The 20,758-nt window shown below is 48.1% G+C and overlaps 1 protein-coding gene across 2 annotated transcripts in view; it reads right to left on the bottom strand.

The window, feature by feature from the left end:
- The window catches only part of ITGA9 (integrin subunit alpha 9), a 273,563-nt gene that overhangs the window by 14,458 nt on the left and 238,347 nt on the right, over positions 1 to 20,758 (bottom strand). For both annotated transcript variants that reach the window (XM_080934771.1, XM_080934772.1), the window contains 4 exons: positions 20,267 to 20,392; positions 17,819 to 17,938; positions 11,909 to 12,010; positions 853 to 972 (listed from right to left, as the gene is read on the bottom strand). In XM_080934771.1, coding sequence (XP_080790897.1) covers positions 853 to 972; positions 11,909 to 12,010; positions 17,819 to 17,938; positions 20,267 to 20,392 — 468 coding nt within the window. The remainder of the gene's footprint in view (positions 1 to 852; positions 973 to 11,908; positions 12,011 to 17,818; positions 17,939 to 20,266; positions 20,393 to 20,758) is intronic.

Genomic DNA, 20,758 nt, shown 5'->3' with positions numbered 1-20,758 from the left:
CAGACTACAGCATAGGCACTGTCCTTATGATGTGGCTGGAAATGGACTCCAAACAACATGGGGAGAGGTTTACAGTATTGCTGCCAGGGAGCAACAGGCTGCCAGACAGCACAGCGACGTCTGACATATTTCCATGTACTATGCAGCACGTGTTTCCTTCTGTCCCCAGACCCTCTTGCAAGTAAAGTACCACTGGGTTTAGAAAAAGGGAGCTGAGAATCAACCCGAGAAAAGTCCGTTAAACACACAGTTCTCCTGGAGCTCTAGACTGTTTACATACCTTAAATTGCATTTGTTATTCATAGAGCTTCCCAGATTGAGAGCTGAACCCACAGGGCGGGAGGAGGTGGCTCAGTTGGTAAGGTACCTCCTGGCCAAGCCTGGAGAGCTGAGCTCTGATCTGCAGAACCCATGTGAAAAGACACCAAGCATGCAGACCCTGGTTTACAACCCCAGCTGGGTAGACAGAGACAGGCCGGCTGACTGCTCCCTGGCCAGCCATTTTAGCCTCATCTGTCTGCTCAAGCAACCATGTCTCAAAAACAAGGGTGAAGGGCTGAGAGGTTAGAGCACCGACTGCTCTTCCTGAGGACCCGGGTTTGATTGCCAGGAACCACATGGTGGATCATGTCTGTCTGTCACCCCAGCAACCAAAACAACCAGGGTGAGACAGGTGAGTTGAGACAGTGGTAAAGGCGCTCAGCACTGACCCCCGAAAGTCGTCCCTCTGATCCACACACAGCACGTGTCCTGTACAGGGACACATCTTCCAAGGTCCCCCAGGCCTGGAGAGGCCTGAGGCCCGGTGTCCCGAGTGGGAAGTCAGCCGGCGCTTGTGGTCACTAGACTTACCTTCCACAGTAGCACAGCCAGCAGCAGAAAAATGAGGATCCCCACCAGCAAACTGATGGCGATGATCCACCCCACAACGTAGCCACGGGGTTCCAGGTTGTGCAAGGCCTCGAAGACCACCTAGGAGGTACCACAAAGGTGAGACGGTGAAACCCAGGTTCACGTCTGGAAAGGGCTGTAGCGATGACAACCCTGACTTCAGATATCACAAAGTGAACAAGGGCATGGCAGGGAAAGCGGGGAATTAGATGCATCTATCTTGCATTCGGCTCTGAAGGGGAGAACACGGGGTTTCTCAGGCAGTGGGCAGTCTTAGTCTCCGGCTCAGTTTGTCACTTAGTGTGGAGTTACTTGCTTAAGACCATTTTCCCTAATAGAGTGTGAACTGCACAAGGGCTAAGCCACTGTCTCACAGATGTGCTAAACCTGTCAAAAAAAAAATTTACTCACAATATGTTGTCATTTCTAATCTGAGCCACATGCAATTGGAGGCTATGGTGATTTGAAAGAAAATGGCCCTTAGAGGCCCATAGGGAGTGGCACTATTAGAAGGTGTGGTCTTGTTGGGATGGGTGTGGCCTTGTTGGAGTGGGTGTGGCCTTGTTGGAGTGGGTGTGGCCTCGTTGGAGGAAGTGAACATTGTAGGCAGGCTTTGGGGTCTCAGATGCCCAAGCCATACCCAGTGTGGTAGTTCACTTCCTGCTGCCTGTGGCTCAAGATGTAGGACTTTCAGTTCCTCCAGCACCATGCTGCCTGCAGGCTGCCATGCTTCCCACCATGATGATAATTGCGAAACCTCTGAACTGTAAGCCAGCCCCAATGAAATGTTTTCCTTATTAAGAGTTGACGCTGTCATGGTGTCGCTTCACAGAATAACTAAGACAGAAGTCTTTTCCCATCGAGGCACGCTTGTTTTATTATCTATGTGTACATGTGTATCTGTGTGTGTATATCTCCCATGCATGCAGGTGCCCTCAGAGACTAGAAGAGGATGTCAGGGTCTCTGGAGCTGGAGTTTTAAAAGGTTGCGAGCTGCCTCATGTGGGTGCTTGGGTTCCCTTTAAGAACAGCAAGTGCTCCTAACTGCTGAGCCGTCTGCAGCCCCAGAGGCGTACTCCTCAACTTTGAAGGACGCTCACTGGTGTCATGAAACTGCCCCAGCTCAGCCCTCAGGAGCCAAGTGTGCGTCTCTTCCCAACTTTACAGACATCGAGTACTGGATCTACATGTCAAACTGGATCGCGGTGGGAATGTCACACTGTGGGACTGAGGAACAGGTCGGGGTTCCTCTTGCAGGAGAGTGGGTCTTTCTCCACTCTGTAGCTCCTGCTGAACGCACTTCCTGGCTCACTTTTAGTCCCACTGGCCAGAAGGGAGAGTGGTTTCACAGAGTCCGAGTGTTACTGTGCCTCCTTCTTACAAACCAAAAGCCAATCTGGTCATTTTTAGGTCCTTGCCTCTAATTCCAGAGCGAGGGAGGGTTGCTGAGTGATGTGTGTTGGGGTGGGGTACGAATAGTTATCACATGCAGAACCCCAAATACAGAACTTAAGGGAAATTCAGTCAAGCAAAAAAGAGCTCTTCCAACATGGGAACAAGCTGGAGAAAATGGCCTTGGAAATCCAGCAGGCACCTTGGGGGATGGGGTGGTATAGTCCACAAGCTCTGAGCTTGTTTTTTTTCAAACCTGTATATCAGGAGCACTTTAAGCCCTCCGTAGAGGTTCAGACAAAAGTCAGCCAAAACTTCTGACAGACAAGAGTCCTGAGCCAGCTCTGAACTCAGTGTGGGTTTAGCTGTAAGGCCCGGGACGCTGAACTGAGTCCTGGCAAAGCCACTTTGGAGGTCTGGATAGGAGATGAGAACAGCCACTAGAGTTTAGTCTGGTGAATTTCAGAATGCCCTCTCATGTCCCCAGAATGCTACATCGTGTCTTTGCTTTTTTTCTCAGAGATGTCCCTGGTCCTTCTGGATGTGAGCTCTAGGCCTTGGCAGATCTGTCTCTTACGTACTGACAGCAATAAATCCATCTGTGAGTGATCTGGGCGCCATGCAGTGTGCCGAGAAAGCCACAGCATAAATTAGAAAGCATAAATTTTAAATGATTAAAAAAATGTGTGAACAAAAACAGGAAGGGGAACTCGGGAGCACATAGTGTGGCGACATACTGACTATGAGAGCCAGGGGCCCAGACCAAGCCTTCCTGCCTCTCTAAACATCTCCCTCTCTCTCCTGTTTCCACAGCTGTCACTGCCCCAACTAAGGCCCAGCCTTCACAGGAATGTGGCACCGTGTCAGCCCCTCACAGTGCCCCAGCCATCCATTTTGTTCTCCGAGAACGCAGGTCCTGACAGGTCACTTCAGTATCTCACTCTGTCAGTTGGGAACATCTAATTCAGGACACCAAGCCTTAACAGCCCTCCCTGTCCAGCCCCTTCCAGGTCACATATTCATATTCCAGCCGCTAACTCTGCCTCCCCCGAGGCTCCTGTCTCTGTTTTCCATACCCGGAATGCCCGTCCATCCTGGTTGTGTGACAGGCTCCATAATTGCTTGTCTTAAATACACCCTACACAGTTTGACCTGTCAATGTCATACTTGAAAACACAACCAAAGGCAGGAAATACAAACTATCGAAAAAGTTTTATGCTCAGAGATGTCGGGCTGGTGAGAAGACCCCGTGGGTATAAAGGTGCTTGCTGTCAGACTTGACATCCTTGGTTCAGTTCCTGGGATCCACATGGTGGAAGGAAGAAACAGAGTTCTAAAAGTTGTCTTCTTCTATCCACACATGTGTGATGTGTGTAACCAACACAGACAGACAGACAGACAGACAGACAGACACACACACACACACACACACACACACAGGCACATCAAAGAAAAAAATGCAATTAAAGGTTTTTAGAGAGAACTGGAAGATGCTCACTGCAGAATTATTCTCACAAATACAGTGTCAGAACTATTGTAAGCATTTAACCATAGGGCAACAGGTTAACTGTTGGTAACCATGTGTCTCTAGGGCCTGTCCCCAGGGACCCATCGACAGCAGGTGTCACCACTAGCTGCCAAGATGCAACACAACCCCGCTATCATCAGGAGTTGCATGTCCTCCCAGGCTCCTGTGCCACATGCCCTCATAAAAGGCCAGTCCCTCCTTTTCCTCTCTTTCCTTCTACCCTCACCCGGAGGCAGGACGCCCCATCTCTAATAAACCTCCCATGTGAGATCTGTCACATGGTGTGACTTTATGGTGTATACTTTTAGATTGTAACATTATCTACATAATTGCTAACCACAAAACAGAACATTGCAAGCTACTAAAAATGAAAAACCAGCTGGAAGTGGTTTTCCACGCCTTTAATCCCAGCACTCTGGAGGCAGAGGCAGGTGGATCTCTAAGATTGAGGCCAGCCTGGTCTACAGAGCAAGTTCCAGGACAGCCAGGGCTACATAGACAAACAAAACCCAATAACAACAAAGAACAACTGTTTTATAAATTATATTTGTCTGCATGTGTGTGTATTTATGTATCTATGTGTAGTGTGCAAATTTGTATGCATACAGGTATGTGTTTATTTTTTGAGATAGGGTCTTATCCCATAACCAAGAGTGGTCTGAACTTACTGTAGAGCTCAGTGTAGCCCTGGCCTCACAGCGATCCACCTGTGTCAGTCTACGTGCAGGGATTATAAGTTCCAGATCTGGGATCGGATCCCCTGGAACTGGAATGATAGGAGGCTGTGAGCTTCCGTGTAACCCAGTGCTCTTAACCACTGAGCCACCTCTATCCGGACACACAGCATTTTAACAAATTAAAAACACGGATCTTGAACAAGTACATGGTGAGTATAAGTCGAAGACATCAACCGTTTCTGGACTCGGCAGGAGGTTAAGTGGGTTCTCTAAGTGCACGTGTGCTGAAATCTGTTGAGTAAGTCAGACTCAAAACTGGCCAATACTCCACAGGATGATGTACTTTGTGGTGACATTTTTGATTGGATAGAAATTACATTCATCCTTACTGAGAGTCATGCATAACTTATGGAGCAGTCTCCCAGATAACTCTGAAGGGACAAGACTTTTTTTTTTAAGGGACAAGGGCCTGTCACTACATAGAGACCCGCAGAGGGCAAAGACTTCCCCCACCCCTGGCTGGGGATTGAACCAAGGGTCTGGGACACACTAGGTAAGGACTACACCAATAAGCTCAGTCCTTCAATTTTCACTCTTCCCTTGACTGCGTATTTGTGGCTCTGGATAGAGACCAGGCCACAAGGGGAAGAGTTCTGCAATTATCTGACCACTAAATCTGAATGTGGTGTGCACCAGAGGCCACCGCAGGCACAGGTTGCTTCTAAGAGAGAGGCTCAGCTGTGTATCACCCAGCCCGATTCTTGCTGGCTGCTTAGAAAGACCAGTTCATCTACAATAGTACATGTGCGTCTATCCAGATGGAGCTCTGGAAATCTTAAGGAATAAAATTAGTGGCCGGTGACTGAGGGTGGTACACTGGACATCTTGCTCATCTGAAATATTATCCTCTACAGCTGTGGAGTTTTTGGGGAACTAAGAATCTTGGGGGTCCCAGATATCCCACCCCCGATGCAACTAAAGCACATTTCGATGTGGATATGGGCTCCCTCTTTACCATGGTAGTGTTGATAATTATGATGGTGACCGCAAGCCACTGTTTCAGAGTGGGGATGGGGTTCCCTGATTCTTTGGCTCCATCTTGTCTGCTGCTCTTGCTGGCTTAACGATACCAAGCCACCTGGGCTTCACACAGCTCCCCTCATTAGTCAGGATACGTCTTCATGCTTGGCAAGGTCATTCCTCTCCAGCCTCCAGGCCTTAGCCCCGCAATGTGAGAAAGGGTGTTCTGTTGAGGATGGCTCTGTCTCTTTGTTGGCTAACATTACTGGCTGACATTACTGTTGTCCTGCAGGGCGGATGGTACAGCTATGCCCACCTCCTCCCTCATTCTGCCCGAAGTGCCCACTATGGCACCGAGTCCTCTGTAAGCCTTCAGATGTACTCACCAGCGGAATGAATGGAGCTACTGGGAGATACAGCTTGTATACTTGGCAAACCGCATTTGGAGTTTTCTCAGTTTCTGATGGGCAGAGCTTAATTCTCCCACGGGGAGGTGTGTAAAGAGGAAGACCCATGAACCATCTGACAATACTGCCACGCATTACCACACAATTTGAGGTTCAAGGTAGAGAGGGCATTTCTAACTGTAATCACCTACCTCTGGGTTGTCACAGCAATACAGCCAAGGACTGGCAAGTGGCATCCTCTGGAGCAAACTTTTTGTGCTGTTAGTAGATGGCCTCTTTGGCTGAGATACTCTGGTTTATATCTTTGGTTGGGTCAGTGCTGGGAGCAGTGTGAAGGAATGGGGCACTGAGAAGTTAAATGTGCCAGCCATTCTTCTAAAGCTTCCTTATGATTTTTTTTTTTTTTTTAAATTGTGTGTGAGCAGGTGTGGCTACCTGAGTACCATGCCTGCAGGTGACTGAGGTGGCCAGAAGAGGGCGTCATATCTACTGGAGCCGGAGCTATAGGAGGATGTGAGATGTCTGTTGTGGGGGCTGGAAATTGATCCTCTGCAAAGGCAGTGAGTGTTCTTAACCTCGGATCTCTCCAAACCTTTCTAGAAGCTTCTTAGCGGTGTTGCCAAAGCCTTCCAACAACTCCTTCTGGAAGGAGGGGTTCGAAACTCATGTTCTTGGAATGCACTATCCTGACTGGCTTGGCAGAGAACGCTTACTCAGGGGCTCACACAGGATGCAGGGAGGATGCTTCCTTCCAGGGCCTGACCTAGGCTGAGGAGGGAAACCCCTAATTCAGAGGCAATCAGGGTCCAGAGGACAGGAGTTGGCTGGACTGTGCGGATACGTCGGGGTTTAAACAAACAACTTGAGATAAGCCAGTTATTTCCTTTTTGTATGAGCATCTTTGCTTTTGTCTCAGTCCATTCATTCAGAGTGGTTTGGACCTCACCAGCACATGTCAGAGAGAGAGGGCCCTCAGGTTATGAGTCCAGAGGCCCAGATGCCACCCTCCATTCACCCAGTGTGAGATCGTAGGCAAATTAGTTATAGTCTCCCAAGTATCACAGACTCCTTCTTTCCTGAGAGAAAGGGCTCAGTGGTTCTGACATGGGGAAGGGAAGCGTGGATTTTCCAGGGGCTTCTATGAATCACATGCAGGAGGGACACAAAGGCTCCAAATACATTTCCTACAATGCCGGCCAGGAAGCACGGCTCAGTCCAGATCGTTCTTTGTTCTGGTTTTAGACAGGCTCTTGCTACATAACCAAGTCTGGTCTCCACATCAAGATCCTCTTGCTTCTGCCTCCACAGTGCCAGAACTACAGGTGTGAGTCACTGTGCGTGCCCGGCTCAGATTAGTTCTTGGAAGAGAACAAGGCAAACACGGCTCCCCAGTCATCTTTGGACAAGGCTTCCATGTTCTCTCCTTAGGATGGTTGCCTGTGCAGGAAGCTCCCACCAACATGTGGGCCAAGCATTTGATGTGTGACTCTTACTCAGAGGCAAGCTTAGCTAACTCTCCACTGCCTTTCATGAAGTGCATGGGAGGGGACAGCTGTCACTATTATCAGCAGCCCAGTGTGATCTCCTTCCTATGCTTTGGAACCATCCCCTACTTGAGTCATAGGAAAAGACGGGCTCCTGTTCATCTCAGAGCAGCTGATAGCACCAGTGACCTGGTCCCCAATGTCTGTCTCCAGAGCTAGAGGTGATGAGGACTCAGGGGAGCTGGCCACAGTGCGGGGCACCGAGTACTAAGTTCTTCCTGTGGTGGGTTATCACGTTTCCTGACTCCTCTCACCTCTCCGTCTGGTTCTCCGGGCAATTCCTTAAACTCTCACACATGTGGAAGTCTAGCCTACTCTGCTTCTCCAAAGCAGGAAAGGGTAGGTTTCTGCTGACCCCATGCTGGCAGTCTGGTGCATATACCCCGGCAAGGTCACCCAATGTCCTGCCAGTTTATGCCGATACCAAGAAAACTGACACCACGAAAACAAGAGAGAATTCATGCCAGGAGCTTATGCAGAGGAAGGGAGTTTGGGGAGACGCCCCAACAACTAACACTTCTACAGTCTCGTAGTTTACTCTGGGGGAGTCTCCAGCCTCCTTTTTTGTTTATTTTCCTTAAAAATATGAAGGTGGTTGGGGCTGGAGAGACAGTTTAGTGGTGAAGAGCAAGTACTTTTTTTGCGGCAGATCCAAGTTCAAGTTTGGTTCCTAGCATCCACACCTGAGAGCTCAAAACTGTAAATTCAGCTCTAGGGGGATCCAATGCCTCTGTTCTCCATAGGCATCCACGTGTGCGTGGCACACACTCATGCACACAAAATTAAAAAGAATACATTTTCAAAGCATATGGGTGTGTCTTAGCTTGGTTTCTATTGATGGTAGAACAGAATGACCAAGAGCAAGTTGGGACAGGAGAGATTTATTTCATCCTGCTCCTTACGGTCAGAACAGGAATTCAAGGCAGGAATGGAAGCAGGGAGCACTCGGCCTGTTTTCTTTTAGTACCTAGGCCCATGTCACCATAGGCTTGCCCACGGCCAATCCAATAGAAGCATTTTCCCAATTGAGTTCCTTTTCCTCAGATGACCCTAGTGTGTGTCAGTTGACTGACTGAGTACTTGGTAAGTTTTTGCCTCAGCTGTTGAGCAGGGGAGAGCTCTACGCCCTGTGATCTTTTGGTGCCTTTTCCTGGCTCACAAGTGATGTGTAGATATCTCTGGAGTGTATTTCTATTTTCACTCTGTACTCCAGCTCTCTGCTCAGAAAGTATTTTCTAAGACTCCAGTGGGCCTTTGTGGATAGAGACAAATCCTACCAATACTAACTCTACAGCTACAATAGAGTTTGATGGCTAACAATAAGAGACTAGCACGGTAGAGGATTATTACGATGTTGTACAGTGGTACTTATGGATTGTTTCTGGAATTTTCTATTAGTATTCCAAACTGTGGTTGACTGGGAGCAAACTGTAGAGAGTAATACTATGGATAAGGGGGTGCTTAGGCACCCCTCTGAGGTGAACTCTTCCTGTTAGAACCAGTTTCCCAGGATGCACATAACTATGTCAAAATCTCTGTGGATTTCCTTACCCTTTTCTCTCTTACCCCTAACTCACTCTGAGCAGTAAATTGGGTTAGGCTGAAATATGAAAGTCAACGTGTTATTAACTCCTCACGACCTCTGACCTTGTGGCCTTTGAAACCGTACTAAGGACTTCAGGTCTGAGACTACACGAGAGAAACCTCATAAGCCTCACTGAAATTGACCTTGTATCCTCCTGGTAAGTGTGCTGGTCTGAATGTAAATGGCCCCCGATACATTTAAATACTTGGTCCCCAGTTGTTGGAACTGCTTGAAAGGATTAGAAGGTGCGGCCCTGTTGGAGGAGGTCTGTCACGGGTTGGGGGGCAGCTTTGAGGTTTCCAAAGTCTACCCCATTCTCTACCTCCTGCTTGTGGTTCAGGAGAGGAGCTGTGAACTGCTGCTCCAGTGCCTACTGACCTGCTGCCATGCTCCCTACCGTGATGCCCAGGGACTCAGCCTCCAGCGCAGTAAGCCACAAAGAACCTCTTTTTGTTTACGTTACCCTGGGTGCAATGTCTTATCTCAGAAATAGAAAAGCAACCGAGAAGAAATATTTCCGGCGGACACCTTAAGAAGTAAGTCCCCAAACAATCGACTCCGTGTTTCTAGTTGCTAAACAAATGTTCTGCAAAGTATTGCTTGTATTCTGACATAAAACGAAAAGACACCCGGGCTGAGAATGGGCCTCGGGGCAGATGAGTCAGCTAACACACTTAGTTCTCTGAGCTGGGGTGTGTGTGTGTGGGAGTGGAAAGGTACGAAGGAAAGTGTCCGGCTGTCCTAATTCACCACCGTGTATGCTATTTATGGTTAAAAACCCAACTGCTAACCTCCTCACACACCCTGCCTGACACCAGACAGATTCGGCTCCTTGTCTGTTCAAGTCCACAACAATTTGGTGCCCAATCCGAGAGGCTGTGAAATTTCACCCGATTTAAGTTTGCTGCCCAGCCTCTGTGGAAATCCCCCTTCAGATAGAAGGTTGACTGGAGCCAGGCACTCAGAAGAATCACGCGACAGTGGGGGTGGCGTGGGGGGAGGATAGGGTAGGGATGGGATGTACTTGTTCTTAAACTAGGAGTCTTTCTACTCAGAGTTTTCCCCTACTAGGAGAGTTGAGATCACACTGTAGCACTGAATCTTAGTTCCTGGACCAAAAAGCGGAGTGGGAGTGGGAGGAGCCTTCCGCGAAGGTTCTCAGGGGATTCTCAACAGGGGAGGGGTGGGAGGGTGGGATCACTGTGGTGGTGGGAGGAGCCTTCCCTCTTTGGGGATTCTCTTTGTGCCCTCCTTCCCCTCCCTTTGGAAGCATAAAAAGAAAACAAAACAAAAACCCAACAACAGCTTCTGGCCAAGACTTGGTGGGGGAAAATATCACCACAGCTCTCAAAACCGAAGAGTCAATGACTTGGAGACCCGGAACACAACGCTCCGCAGCGTCTCCCTGGATGCCAGGGTGCGGGCAGCCCGAGCTTCCTCTTCACCCGTGCAAGCGGCTTCCTTTCCTGCTTCCATGGTTTACCAGAGCACCCCAAACCTCCAGGTTGGGCATGTTGCATCCTATAGTGCCCTTTAACCTGTGCCATGGGGTGAACAAGGGCCACCCCTATTTTACCTTCCAGGTGAAATGCTGAGCCAGCAGCTAAGAATGCAGAGAGACACGAGCCAACCCCAAACATTTGACCTGCCGGAGAAACTGACGGGCGAAGAGCCGTACACCCATCCCTGCCGCCACTGTGGGGTGGCTGAGCCCTCACGCCCTCATCCTAGACTGGCCGATGCTCTCGTGATGTTTACTGACAATAGGAACAGGGTCGCCATGACATTGGACATGGAGCTTTGGCTGGACTGGAGCCTCAGGGATCTATCCGCCTCTCCGCACTGCCCCTGGACTAGGATTGCAGGCTCGGACTGCCACATCTGCCTTTGCACATGGGTGCTGGGGACTGGAACTCGATTTCATCATCTTTGTGCAGTACGCACTTTACTGACTGAACCATATTCCCAGCCACTCACATCCCAGTATGAAGTGGCTGTTCTCTGTTGTGGTTAGAAAGGAAGTTAACAACTTTTTTTTTTTTTCTGTGTAAGTGCATAATTCTTGAATTCACTTCCTAAGTTTGTTAAAGCAACACAGAATCAACGAGAGAGGTGGTAAGCCTCCCTGGAGAGATGGTAAAATCCATGGGAGGGGACAGGGAAGGGCAGCTGGTTACACAGCTTGTCAGCAGAGCAGTTTCATTGACTGACTTCCCTGTCTATGCCCCTGGGACTGAACCTAGGAGGGTGTCAATCAGTGGATGACCTTTCTCTCCCCAGGAACAAGGAAAATAAGGCAGAATTCCAAGGCCTTTCTGTCCAGCCTCTCTCTCACTGGGCAGCTAAGCCACGAGGCTGACTGCCCACTCTGAAGTTTTAAGGAGGGCAAGGGAAGAGGAAGAGAGTGAGAGAGAAGGTTCTAGGCCTTGGCAACTTGACATGGCCTCTTTTAAGACAACCAAGCAATAGTTTCTTAAGCCCCTCCCATGATCTTCCCTCCCCAGTGCTTAGCCCTGAAACAACACAGGCAGGAGAGCCTAAGAAATTTTTAGGAAAGGGCTCAAGAGAGGTAAAAATAGCCTTGGCCTCAGAGTGGAAATCTAAGCCCTGTTGAGGATACTTCCAGACAGTTTTTCCTTTGGCCCAATCACTGCAAGAAACTTTCAAATACCAACGGAACCCTAAGAACAATGTTAACGCAACAACGGAGCCACGGGGCCTTCCAAGGGGCCCTGGAAGCCAGAGCAGCCTGGCTTTGGGTCTACCACCACAAACCCTCCATCTTGGCTTAGAAAATCTCCTCTCAGATCCCAGCTCCAGGTCCCCAGCCTCTGAGGAGAGCTGTCCCGGGGCAGCTGACTCACCAGAGTCTCTTCTGGGTTCCCGTTAGCTATCTCCACGACTCTCAGGGTAGGCTCCACTTTCACCTTGGCTCGAGCCATGAACTGGATGACGGAGGAGCTGTCCTGTGGAAGAAATGACACAAGTCAACAGGAGATGCTTTCCGATGACACGGAGATTGCTGTACCATGAGGGGACTATGCAGAGCGGAATTCTCTGGCTTCCATGAGGAGTCCATACAGTTTATCACTGACCCAGCAGCTTTCCTGTCCCTGCACCCACAGCGTACACACTTCTGCCTTCTCTGGAGGATTCCTTTGGACGGTGGAGGATGCAGTTACCACGACATCTCCAGTAATGAGCTCGTGCAAGCCTGTGTGCTGCGGTTTCCGAGTGGTGAGGGTAGATGCTGGAGGTGGGCACTGACATATTCTCGAAGAGCGGGAGATAAACAAGGCTGTTTAATTGTGTGCAGACCCCACCCTGGCATCCCCAGAAGGCATCTGACTCTCATTTTCCAGTTACCAGACCACAGCCCTCAAAACCATGAGGGCTTAGCTATTCTTAACTCTTTCTTTGCTCTTGAATGAAGTTGTCTTGGGGCTGATCATTCACAGAAGGTATCTGAGGGCACGAAGACAGGTTGGGGTGGGGTGGGGGAGACAGACGTTTGGTTAATAAGTCGGGTCTGCGGGGAAAAGAGGAGGACCTCTGAGCCACAGGAAGTGGCTGTGGGCAGAAGCGGTTGATGGCCTTGCTGTGGGCTCTGTTTTGAGGCCACCATCCAGATATAACATGAACTTGTCTCCAAAGTAGAGATGGAGAAAGAATTTGGGAAAAGTTGTGGTTTGGCAAAATTAGGAAAGGGCAGCATCCCAGGTCAGATGGGGGTGCTGCTGACTGTGGCACGTCCTCGTTGCCCTGAGGGATGGCTTGGCTTTGCCAGCCAGGTGTCTTTACTGTTTTTACCTGGGTTTCTCTGTCATGCCAGGAAGCCTGTGTAGTTTGTACATGTACAGAGTTTGGGTGTTGCAAAGTTAATCCCTAAAGACACGTGCTGTGGAGTTCAGCAGTCAGCTTCTGATACAAGAAAGATTGGGCAAGTCAGAAGGACGAGGCATCCATGTGCCTAAGGCAATTTCCCAGGACGGCGTGTGTGACACAGGAGGTGAAGGGGAGGTCACGAAAGGGAAGCTAGACAGATTCTGGTAGCCCCTCCCCGAGTTAGGAAAGGGGCAAGCAGCTACTGGCAGAGGGGACTCTGACCAGATGAGTTGCAGGGAGGAATTTCTCAGAGTTCAGGGCTACAGTCTGGGTTGTCACCTATAAGGGGGTGAAGGAATAGTGGGTGATGAAACGAGGGTGTGTGGGGGGTGTGGGAGTGGGGTGATGGGCTCTTCGGTGTTGTCAGGGCTGTGAGTTGTCTTGGCTCCTGTGAGTGGTTATGCATCTAGACTCCTATAGGGACCACAACAATTATTCGTTGGTTCACCAGGTTGGACTTTGGCCCAATCATTACTGTGCTTTGTTGTGAATTTCCTTTCAAAGGGGTGTGTGTGTGTGTGTGTGTGTGTGTGTGTGCGCGCGCATGTGTGCGCATGTGTGATATCCCAGGAAATGTTTGTCAGGGAAGACATGTTGTGTCACCATGTAGTTTGAGGTCACCACTGGAGGCTAAATCCATGCACTATGCCCTTGAACTTCTCAGGCTCCCAGACTTGAGTCTGGAGAAGTCAGAGGAACTTGTATTATTTATACGTTACCCAGTCCCAGCTCCCCGTGACACAGAAAGTGTAAGACAGATCTTACAGGCAGTGGCCACCTTTGACCTAGACTGACCAGTATACAGAAACTACAAAGGCCTCTCTATCGGTGGTCCTCACCCTTCCTAATGCTGTGACCCTCTACGGCAGTCCCTTATGCTATGGTGACCCCAATCACAGAATTTACTTCTGTTACTAATTACTTTTGCCACTGTTATGAGTCATAATGTAACCACCCGATATGCAGATGGTTGTAGCCAACTCCTGTGAAGGGGTTGTTTGACTCCCAAAGGGTTGTACCTCACAGATTGATAAACATTGCTCTAGACATAAGTTCTAAGGGGACCCTTTGCTCATCACCAAGGAACCCAAGGAGACCACCCTGGGGCAGAACAAGAAAACCCTTGACAATGTACTTTACGTAGAAGTTGTATACCAATTAGTCTTGAAAAAACAAAACGAAAAAACTGAAAAACCAAAACAACAAGAAAATCCAGCCTAAAACAGCTTAGAGTTTCACAAACATATATCAATTGTCCGTATTAATGAGATTTAATGGGATATATGCAGACACCCACAGGAGTGTTGGGCTCCTATGTGTAAGGCCCACTTGAACATGAGAATTATATATGCGTTGGGCAAATTAAACTTTGTCATTAAAATGTTAATTATGCATATTTCGGTGTGTCTGCTATTTGTGTGTGGCTATGTGCACATGAGTGCAGGTGCCTGAAGAGGCCAGAAGAGGGTGTCAGATCCCCCGGATTTGGAGTTACAGGCAGTTGTGAGTCACCATGTGGTTGCTGGGAACTGAACTCTGGTCCTCTGGAAGAATAGTCAGTGCTCTTAACTGCTGAGTCATCTCTCCAGTTCCCCCATTTCCTTCCTTCCTTCCTTTCATCCTTCCTTCCTTCCTTCCTTTCATCCTTCCTTCCTTCCTTCCTTTCTTCCTTTGTGCCTTTCTTTTTTTCTTTTTCTTCTTAAACCACTCTTTTCCTTAATTAAAAAAATTACTTTTTAAATGCTTCTGGGAGGATAGTCATTCCAAAGAATATTTCTGCTTCATAAACTCTTCCAGCAATTTATTAGTTGTGTAAATTTTAATATCCTCTGACCCTCTATTGATTTCTATACTTAATTAATTACTTAATTTAGTGTGGGAGTATTAGGGGTCATGTATAGTACATAGCTTACATGAGAGATTAATAGACAACTTTTATTGGTCTGTTTTGTCCTTCCATCATGGGATTTGTGAGGATGGGGCAAGGTGGTTAGGTTTGGCAGCAAGCCCCTTTACCCACTGAGCCTTAGAGCTATCTTCTGATACTGTATTTTTTTTTTTATTATAAATCATCACTGTCACCACTGTAGATATTAACAGTGATGATAATGGTTAGGTTAGAGGCCAAGCAGACAAAGGGCTGGCATAAAGCAGGCCTCTTGTGGCTGTGAAAAAGGCCTTAGGGACACTTCCAAAAAAATCCTATCCTCTGAAGATTAAAAAAAAAATCAGACCCAACATTTCATATGAAAAGTAGCTGGGGTTAAAACAATAAAACCCCAGATTCCCTTGTCTGGAGCCGACCTTGAGGTCAAAGGAAAATAAACAACTCCAGGCCGAGGCCAGCCACAAGGTTTGTGTTGATCTAGGTCCTCAGGGAGACCCAAGGGACCTGGAGCCATCTGGTTGATCTCCCAAGGGCGCTGTGCTAGGGTCCAGGCCTGACAATGCCTCAGACTCAAGGGGTATTCTATGCCCACGTTTCTGCAGTATGACAACCCAGAGCTGTCACCTCTCTTGCCTGGGGGCTCCACTGGTTTGCCTGACCAGTGGGACCGTTTCTGGGAGGGAGTCCTTGGTTAAGTGTCACCACCTGACATGAGAGGGAGGGATGCAGAGCAAGCAGCTGCTCACAGTTACAACCGGTCCCCGTGATGGAAGCGAACAGCAGCCATGACAAGGGCAAGGTGCTGGCAGTGTGGTCCTCACCCCGCAGTGCCATTGCTGTGGGGGCGGCAATGAGTACGTTCATGGGAAACAGACTGTCAACAGCACAGGCTAAGATGGACTAGGAGAAAGTATGTCGACTCTTAAGGAGCCACGCCAGGGAGGGACTCCTGGGAGGGAGAGGGTAGACTCCCTCATTCCCGGCCTCCGCTAACACTGACTTATATCAAGTGGCTACATCAGGGAAGCTCTGGATGTGAGCCCAACTTCCCCAACCTAGTTTCCAAACTAGGGAGTCCAGATGGTGTCCAGCTCTCCCCAGTGTGTGGAGACTGTAAAAGCCACAGAGAGATGGGGGAAACAAAGCAAACCCCCAGGGACGGGGTCTTCACCGGCTGCTGTGTCACTGCTGGATCTAATTAAAAGCTGACCACGAGAAAGCTCTGATGCTTCTCGCCTCTAGACAGCCTGGGTGGCTCTCTACACATCTTGCATGTTTGGTCTTTTCTAAAGATTTATTACACATAATCACACTGTAGCTGTCTTCAGACTCATCAGAAGAGGGCATCAGATCTCATTACAGATGGTTGTGAGCCACCATGTGGTTACTGGGAATTGAACTCAGGACCTCTGGAAGAGCAGTCAGTGCTCTTAACCACTGAGCCATCCCTCCAGCCCATAGTCTTTTCAAATAAAACTAAAAGGGATCTCTGAGGCTAACATGTATTTTTTTTAACCTTCATATCTAACTATTTCTATAGTATCCTGTGTCACAAAGCCTCTCATACTAGCATGCTCTTATCTTAAAATAAACCAGAGTAAACCTTTCATAAGGGGACTGATTTGCTTGCTGAAAGAGGGATTTGGAGCCATATTTGATAAAACTCACAGTAGCAAAGTGATCTGTGGTTCACAAGTCCAACTTCTTTGAGGGACAAGCGATCAAGCAAACTAGGCTTCATGGGTCAGATATGACCCTCTGCTTGTTCGTGTAAATAAAGTTTTATTAGGAACACAGCCATGCTCTGCGTTTGAATATTGTCTAAGGCTGCTGCGGGCAGAGTTACACTGCTGCAAATGACTAAATTAGCACCTGCATCTGTGCCATAGGTCACACGTGCTCCAGTGTAGCTATGAACAAAACCAACTTATTTAACACAGTGTGTGTAGGAAGCCATTGGTGCCAATAGATGGCGCCAGCTTCCCGCTGAGGATTCAGCAAACAGAGCTGTTGCCCAGCCAAGAGACTTAGAGCGAAAAACCACATACGTCATAGCCCACTCTCGGGGCACACTAATGAGCTACTGGAGGATGCACCAATCAGGTAGCAACACAAGTCTCTTAGGCATATATAAGCAGTGCATTTCTCTCCCACGTGGGAGATCGCCTGTTCAAGAGAAGACCCCTGCTAGAGGGAAGTCTCACGTGGAGGGAGATCCCACCAGGCAAGCACCAGGAGAGATTGCCTGCTCAGGGAGTCCCCTGCTCAGAGAGAAGTTCCCTGCTCAGGGAGTCCCCTGCTCAGAGTGCTGTACAATAAAGGTTGTTCGCAGAAGGATCCTGTGGTCGCACGCCTTTTCCTGCCGGCGGGACGTGGGGCGCGCGACAAGTGTGAACTCGTTTATTGTTTGTTCTTGTGTAAGTTGATGAGCATCTAAAACCTGACAGACCATAGGTGACCATAGTATGTCACAATGTCAAAAGGCTGAGCATGCATGATTCTGGCCAACAAACCTGCTAGTCCTTGACAGAAAAGGCTGGCCGACCTTTGATCAAAACCAGAATAAAACACAGGCCCCAAGTCAATAGAATTTGTAAGCTTGTCAGTAACATCTCAGGTTCCATCCCCCAAAGAAATCTGAGGTTCTATAAGCCCAAGGAGATAGTTGGTTTTTTTGAGATACCTCTGCCTGGAGCTAAAGGCACGAGACACTGCGCCCTACAGATGAACCCAAGGAAAATGAAAGGACAAGAGCGCGGATGGGTGGACAGATGTGAAGTCGGGAAGCTGGTAAAGGTGCTAAGTGTTCGCGATGTGGTCTCAGCCACTCTGCACTTCCAGGACACTCTCGTGGCACTGCCAGTCCTTGGATTAAACGTAACACCCAGTGCCCGATACTGTTTCTTGGCAATGCCTGGTGGACTAATTGCCACTGTTGCATGCTGGGAAAGTTTGATTCCAGGGGTTCTGGGAGACCCCTGAGAGCAACCCGGGGACTCACCTTCTTCAGGATCTCTGTGTTCAGTAGCATGTACAGGTCGATGGTACGGCTCTCCTCTTTAGGGAGAGCACTAAGGTTGCAGTGCAGTGTTAGGCAGAAGCTCCCTGACTTTTCACAGTCCTGAGGAGAAAATTTCCAGATGGAATTAAGAGACAGAGACCATCCAAAGCCATCTATAGTGCAGTGTCTGTTACGGTGACTGAGGCGAAATCAAGAAGAGGTGGGGCCCGTGGAGTGGCTGACGCCAGACCTTCTTGTTCAGCTTGTCTGGGACCCAGGATTCCATCCCAGCTCAAAATGCAGAGTAAAATAGGAATTATGTGTGCCCAGTCACTGAATACACCCATCCCTCCAATTCATTTAGAAAAAGTGTTTTTTAAACTCATATGGGGGAAGGACTGTGTAACCTGAAGTATTTCCATAATTTGTTTAAAACTATACCACACAGTTCAGTTACTGTTGTTTAATATATAAATTGTACTGCTGTAAGGAAATGCTTTAAAAACAAGCAAGCAAACTATAACCCCCCCCCAACTAAAGATGTAATTATGCCCTGTCACCAGCAGAGGGCGGCAGAAGGATTTCCGGCCTTGTTGGGTACTAGGGCTCTGGTCTCCAGTGTTTGGGGGAGTCCACAAGTAGACATACGGTGGTTATGTGGTTAACCCAACCAAAAAGTTGGATTTCACAAGGGGACTCAATTCTTCTCAAAAAGAAATATTTAGATATCCTGATGAACTTTTGCAAGTTTTTAAACAAGAATGCTTTCTGACTACGGCTGATTCGGCACTCATGCCTTGGCAGGTAGACATCAGGCTTCTGTTTGGTGGGTGGGGTGGGGTAGGGTGGGGGTGAGTATTAGAAAACAAAGAATCTGTATGACTCGGACCACAAAGGGAGAGTTTATTCCAGTGACCAAGAATTTTTCTTTTGTGTTGAAGTGTGTGTGTGTGTGTGTGTGTGTGTGTTTGTGTACCTGTGTGAAACTTCAATCACAGGAGACATTTTCAGCTTGACCTGGAGTTGTATGGAACACACAGCCAGTGCCACTATATCTAACTGTCCCCTAGGGCCTTTACAAAGATGGGCTATCCCTACCATGTGTGCCACTGGTTAGCTTGACATAATCTATGATCCTAGGAAGACAGTCACAACAAGGGATCAGGGTGGTCTGTGAGCGGCTAGCTCCACTATACTGATTGACGTGGGAAGACACGCCCACTGTGGGTGGCACCACTCCCTAGGCAGGGTGTCCCGAACTGTGTGAGAATACAGAAAGAGCCGAGCATGGCACGGATGTCTTAATTCTTTCTGTTTCTTCACTGTGAATGCAAGGTGACTGGGTGCCTTCTGACGTCCACACAGTGATGGACTGTACTCTGGGAATTGTGGGCTAAAATTAACGCTTTTCTCTCCTAGTGGCTTATGCCAGGGTACATTGTCATAGCAAAAGGAAGGAAAATGGTATGCAAGTGGAAAAAAAAATTCTAAACCTCCAGTAGCAAACAGCTGAGCTCTCCAAGGGGTGGGAGAGGTGGTCAAGTGCCTGTGGGGTGTGCGTAGGGGGAAGTAAAGAGCTCAATGGATGTAATCAGGGTGTAGGAAAAGGGACTTTAGAACAGCCCTGATAAGGTAGAACACAGTAAAGAGAACAAATTATAAGTATATATTGTTACATTTTACATGTGTTTTACATATGTATCATGTATGTTTTACATGTTTTCACCAGAAAACCAACCTGACCGTGCTACCTTTTTGGCATCCTTACTATTTTAGAACTTCTGATCCACATGATACTCCAGAACATTCCTTTATTTGTCTTTCATTTAGTGTAACTTCTGTGAGACTTACTTATGCTACATAGTGTATGGAATATTCTTAGTTATATTTATTTTTACAGTTCTATAATATTCCTGTGTATGATATACCTGTTTACTCACTGTACTGTCGATAAATTATGAATTATTCTGAATTTGGCTCCTCTAAAATTGCTTCAAATATTCCTATGTTTTTCACCAACACATGTATTTACTTCTCGGGGATAGACCAAGACATGGTACATTTTCTCGGGGTCATGTGATGCATACAGGTTTCATTTTAATAGAAATTGCTAGGTGGTTTCCCCACGGTCCTTCTAGGAGAAGAAATAATTTGTTTCCTGATTGGTAAGTTGTTTAGGTTTTCTGTTAGGCAATGGGATTTAGAATATAGATTTAATATATATTTATAAAATATAGATTTAATATATATTTATAGAATATAGAATATAGTGGTGGAAACCCTAGGATGAAAAACAGGGTCTCACCACAGTCTGTGAGCCTTTTTAAGTTATCCAATGATAACCAGATTTGAGAAGCAAGAAACACCAAGAAGACCGGCCTCTTGTCCTCGACATGCCTTCCCTATGAGGCCCACCGGCATGGTCCCTGTCACCAAGCGACTTCTTACCAACACTTTCCTTCCTGACTTGGAGAAGAAAGCAAATATGGTGTGGAAGATGTTTTCTTGTTCTTGAGGGATGATGCAGGGGGTTGGGTTCCTTTGTACGGAGCAGTTACCCTTCTCTTGGCTCACCTGGAAACAGAGAGAGACCTGTGAGATCAGCAGCCTGAGAAAGGACAGATCTAGAAGCTTCTGGCACAACAGCTGAGCACAGGACTCACTTTCATTCTCCACAGGACAAGAACGGCCAAAGGGTGTGTACCGGCTGGTTTTGTGTCAACTCAACACCAGCTGGAGTTATCACAGAGAAAGGAGCCACAGTTGAGGAAATGCCTCCATGAGATCCAGCTGTAAGGCATTTTCTCAACTAGTGATCAAGGGGGGAGGGCCCAGCCCATTGTGGGTGGAGCTATCCCTGGCCCAGCCCATTGTGGGTGGAGCCATCCCTGGCCCGCCCAGCCCATTGTGGGTGGAGCCATCCCTGGGCTGGTAGACCTG

This window comes from Micromys minutus, assembly GCF_963924665.1.
Source record: "Micromys minutus genome assembly, chromosome: 21".
Lineage (NCBI taxonomy): Eukaryota > Metazoa > Chordata > Mammalia > Rodentia > Muridae > Micromys > Micromys minutus.
This window is presented reverse-complemented; position numbering and strand designations above follow the sequence as displayed.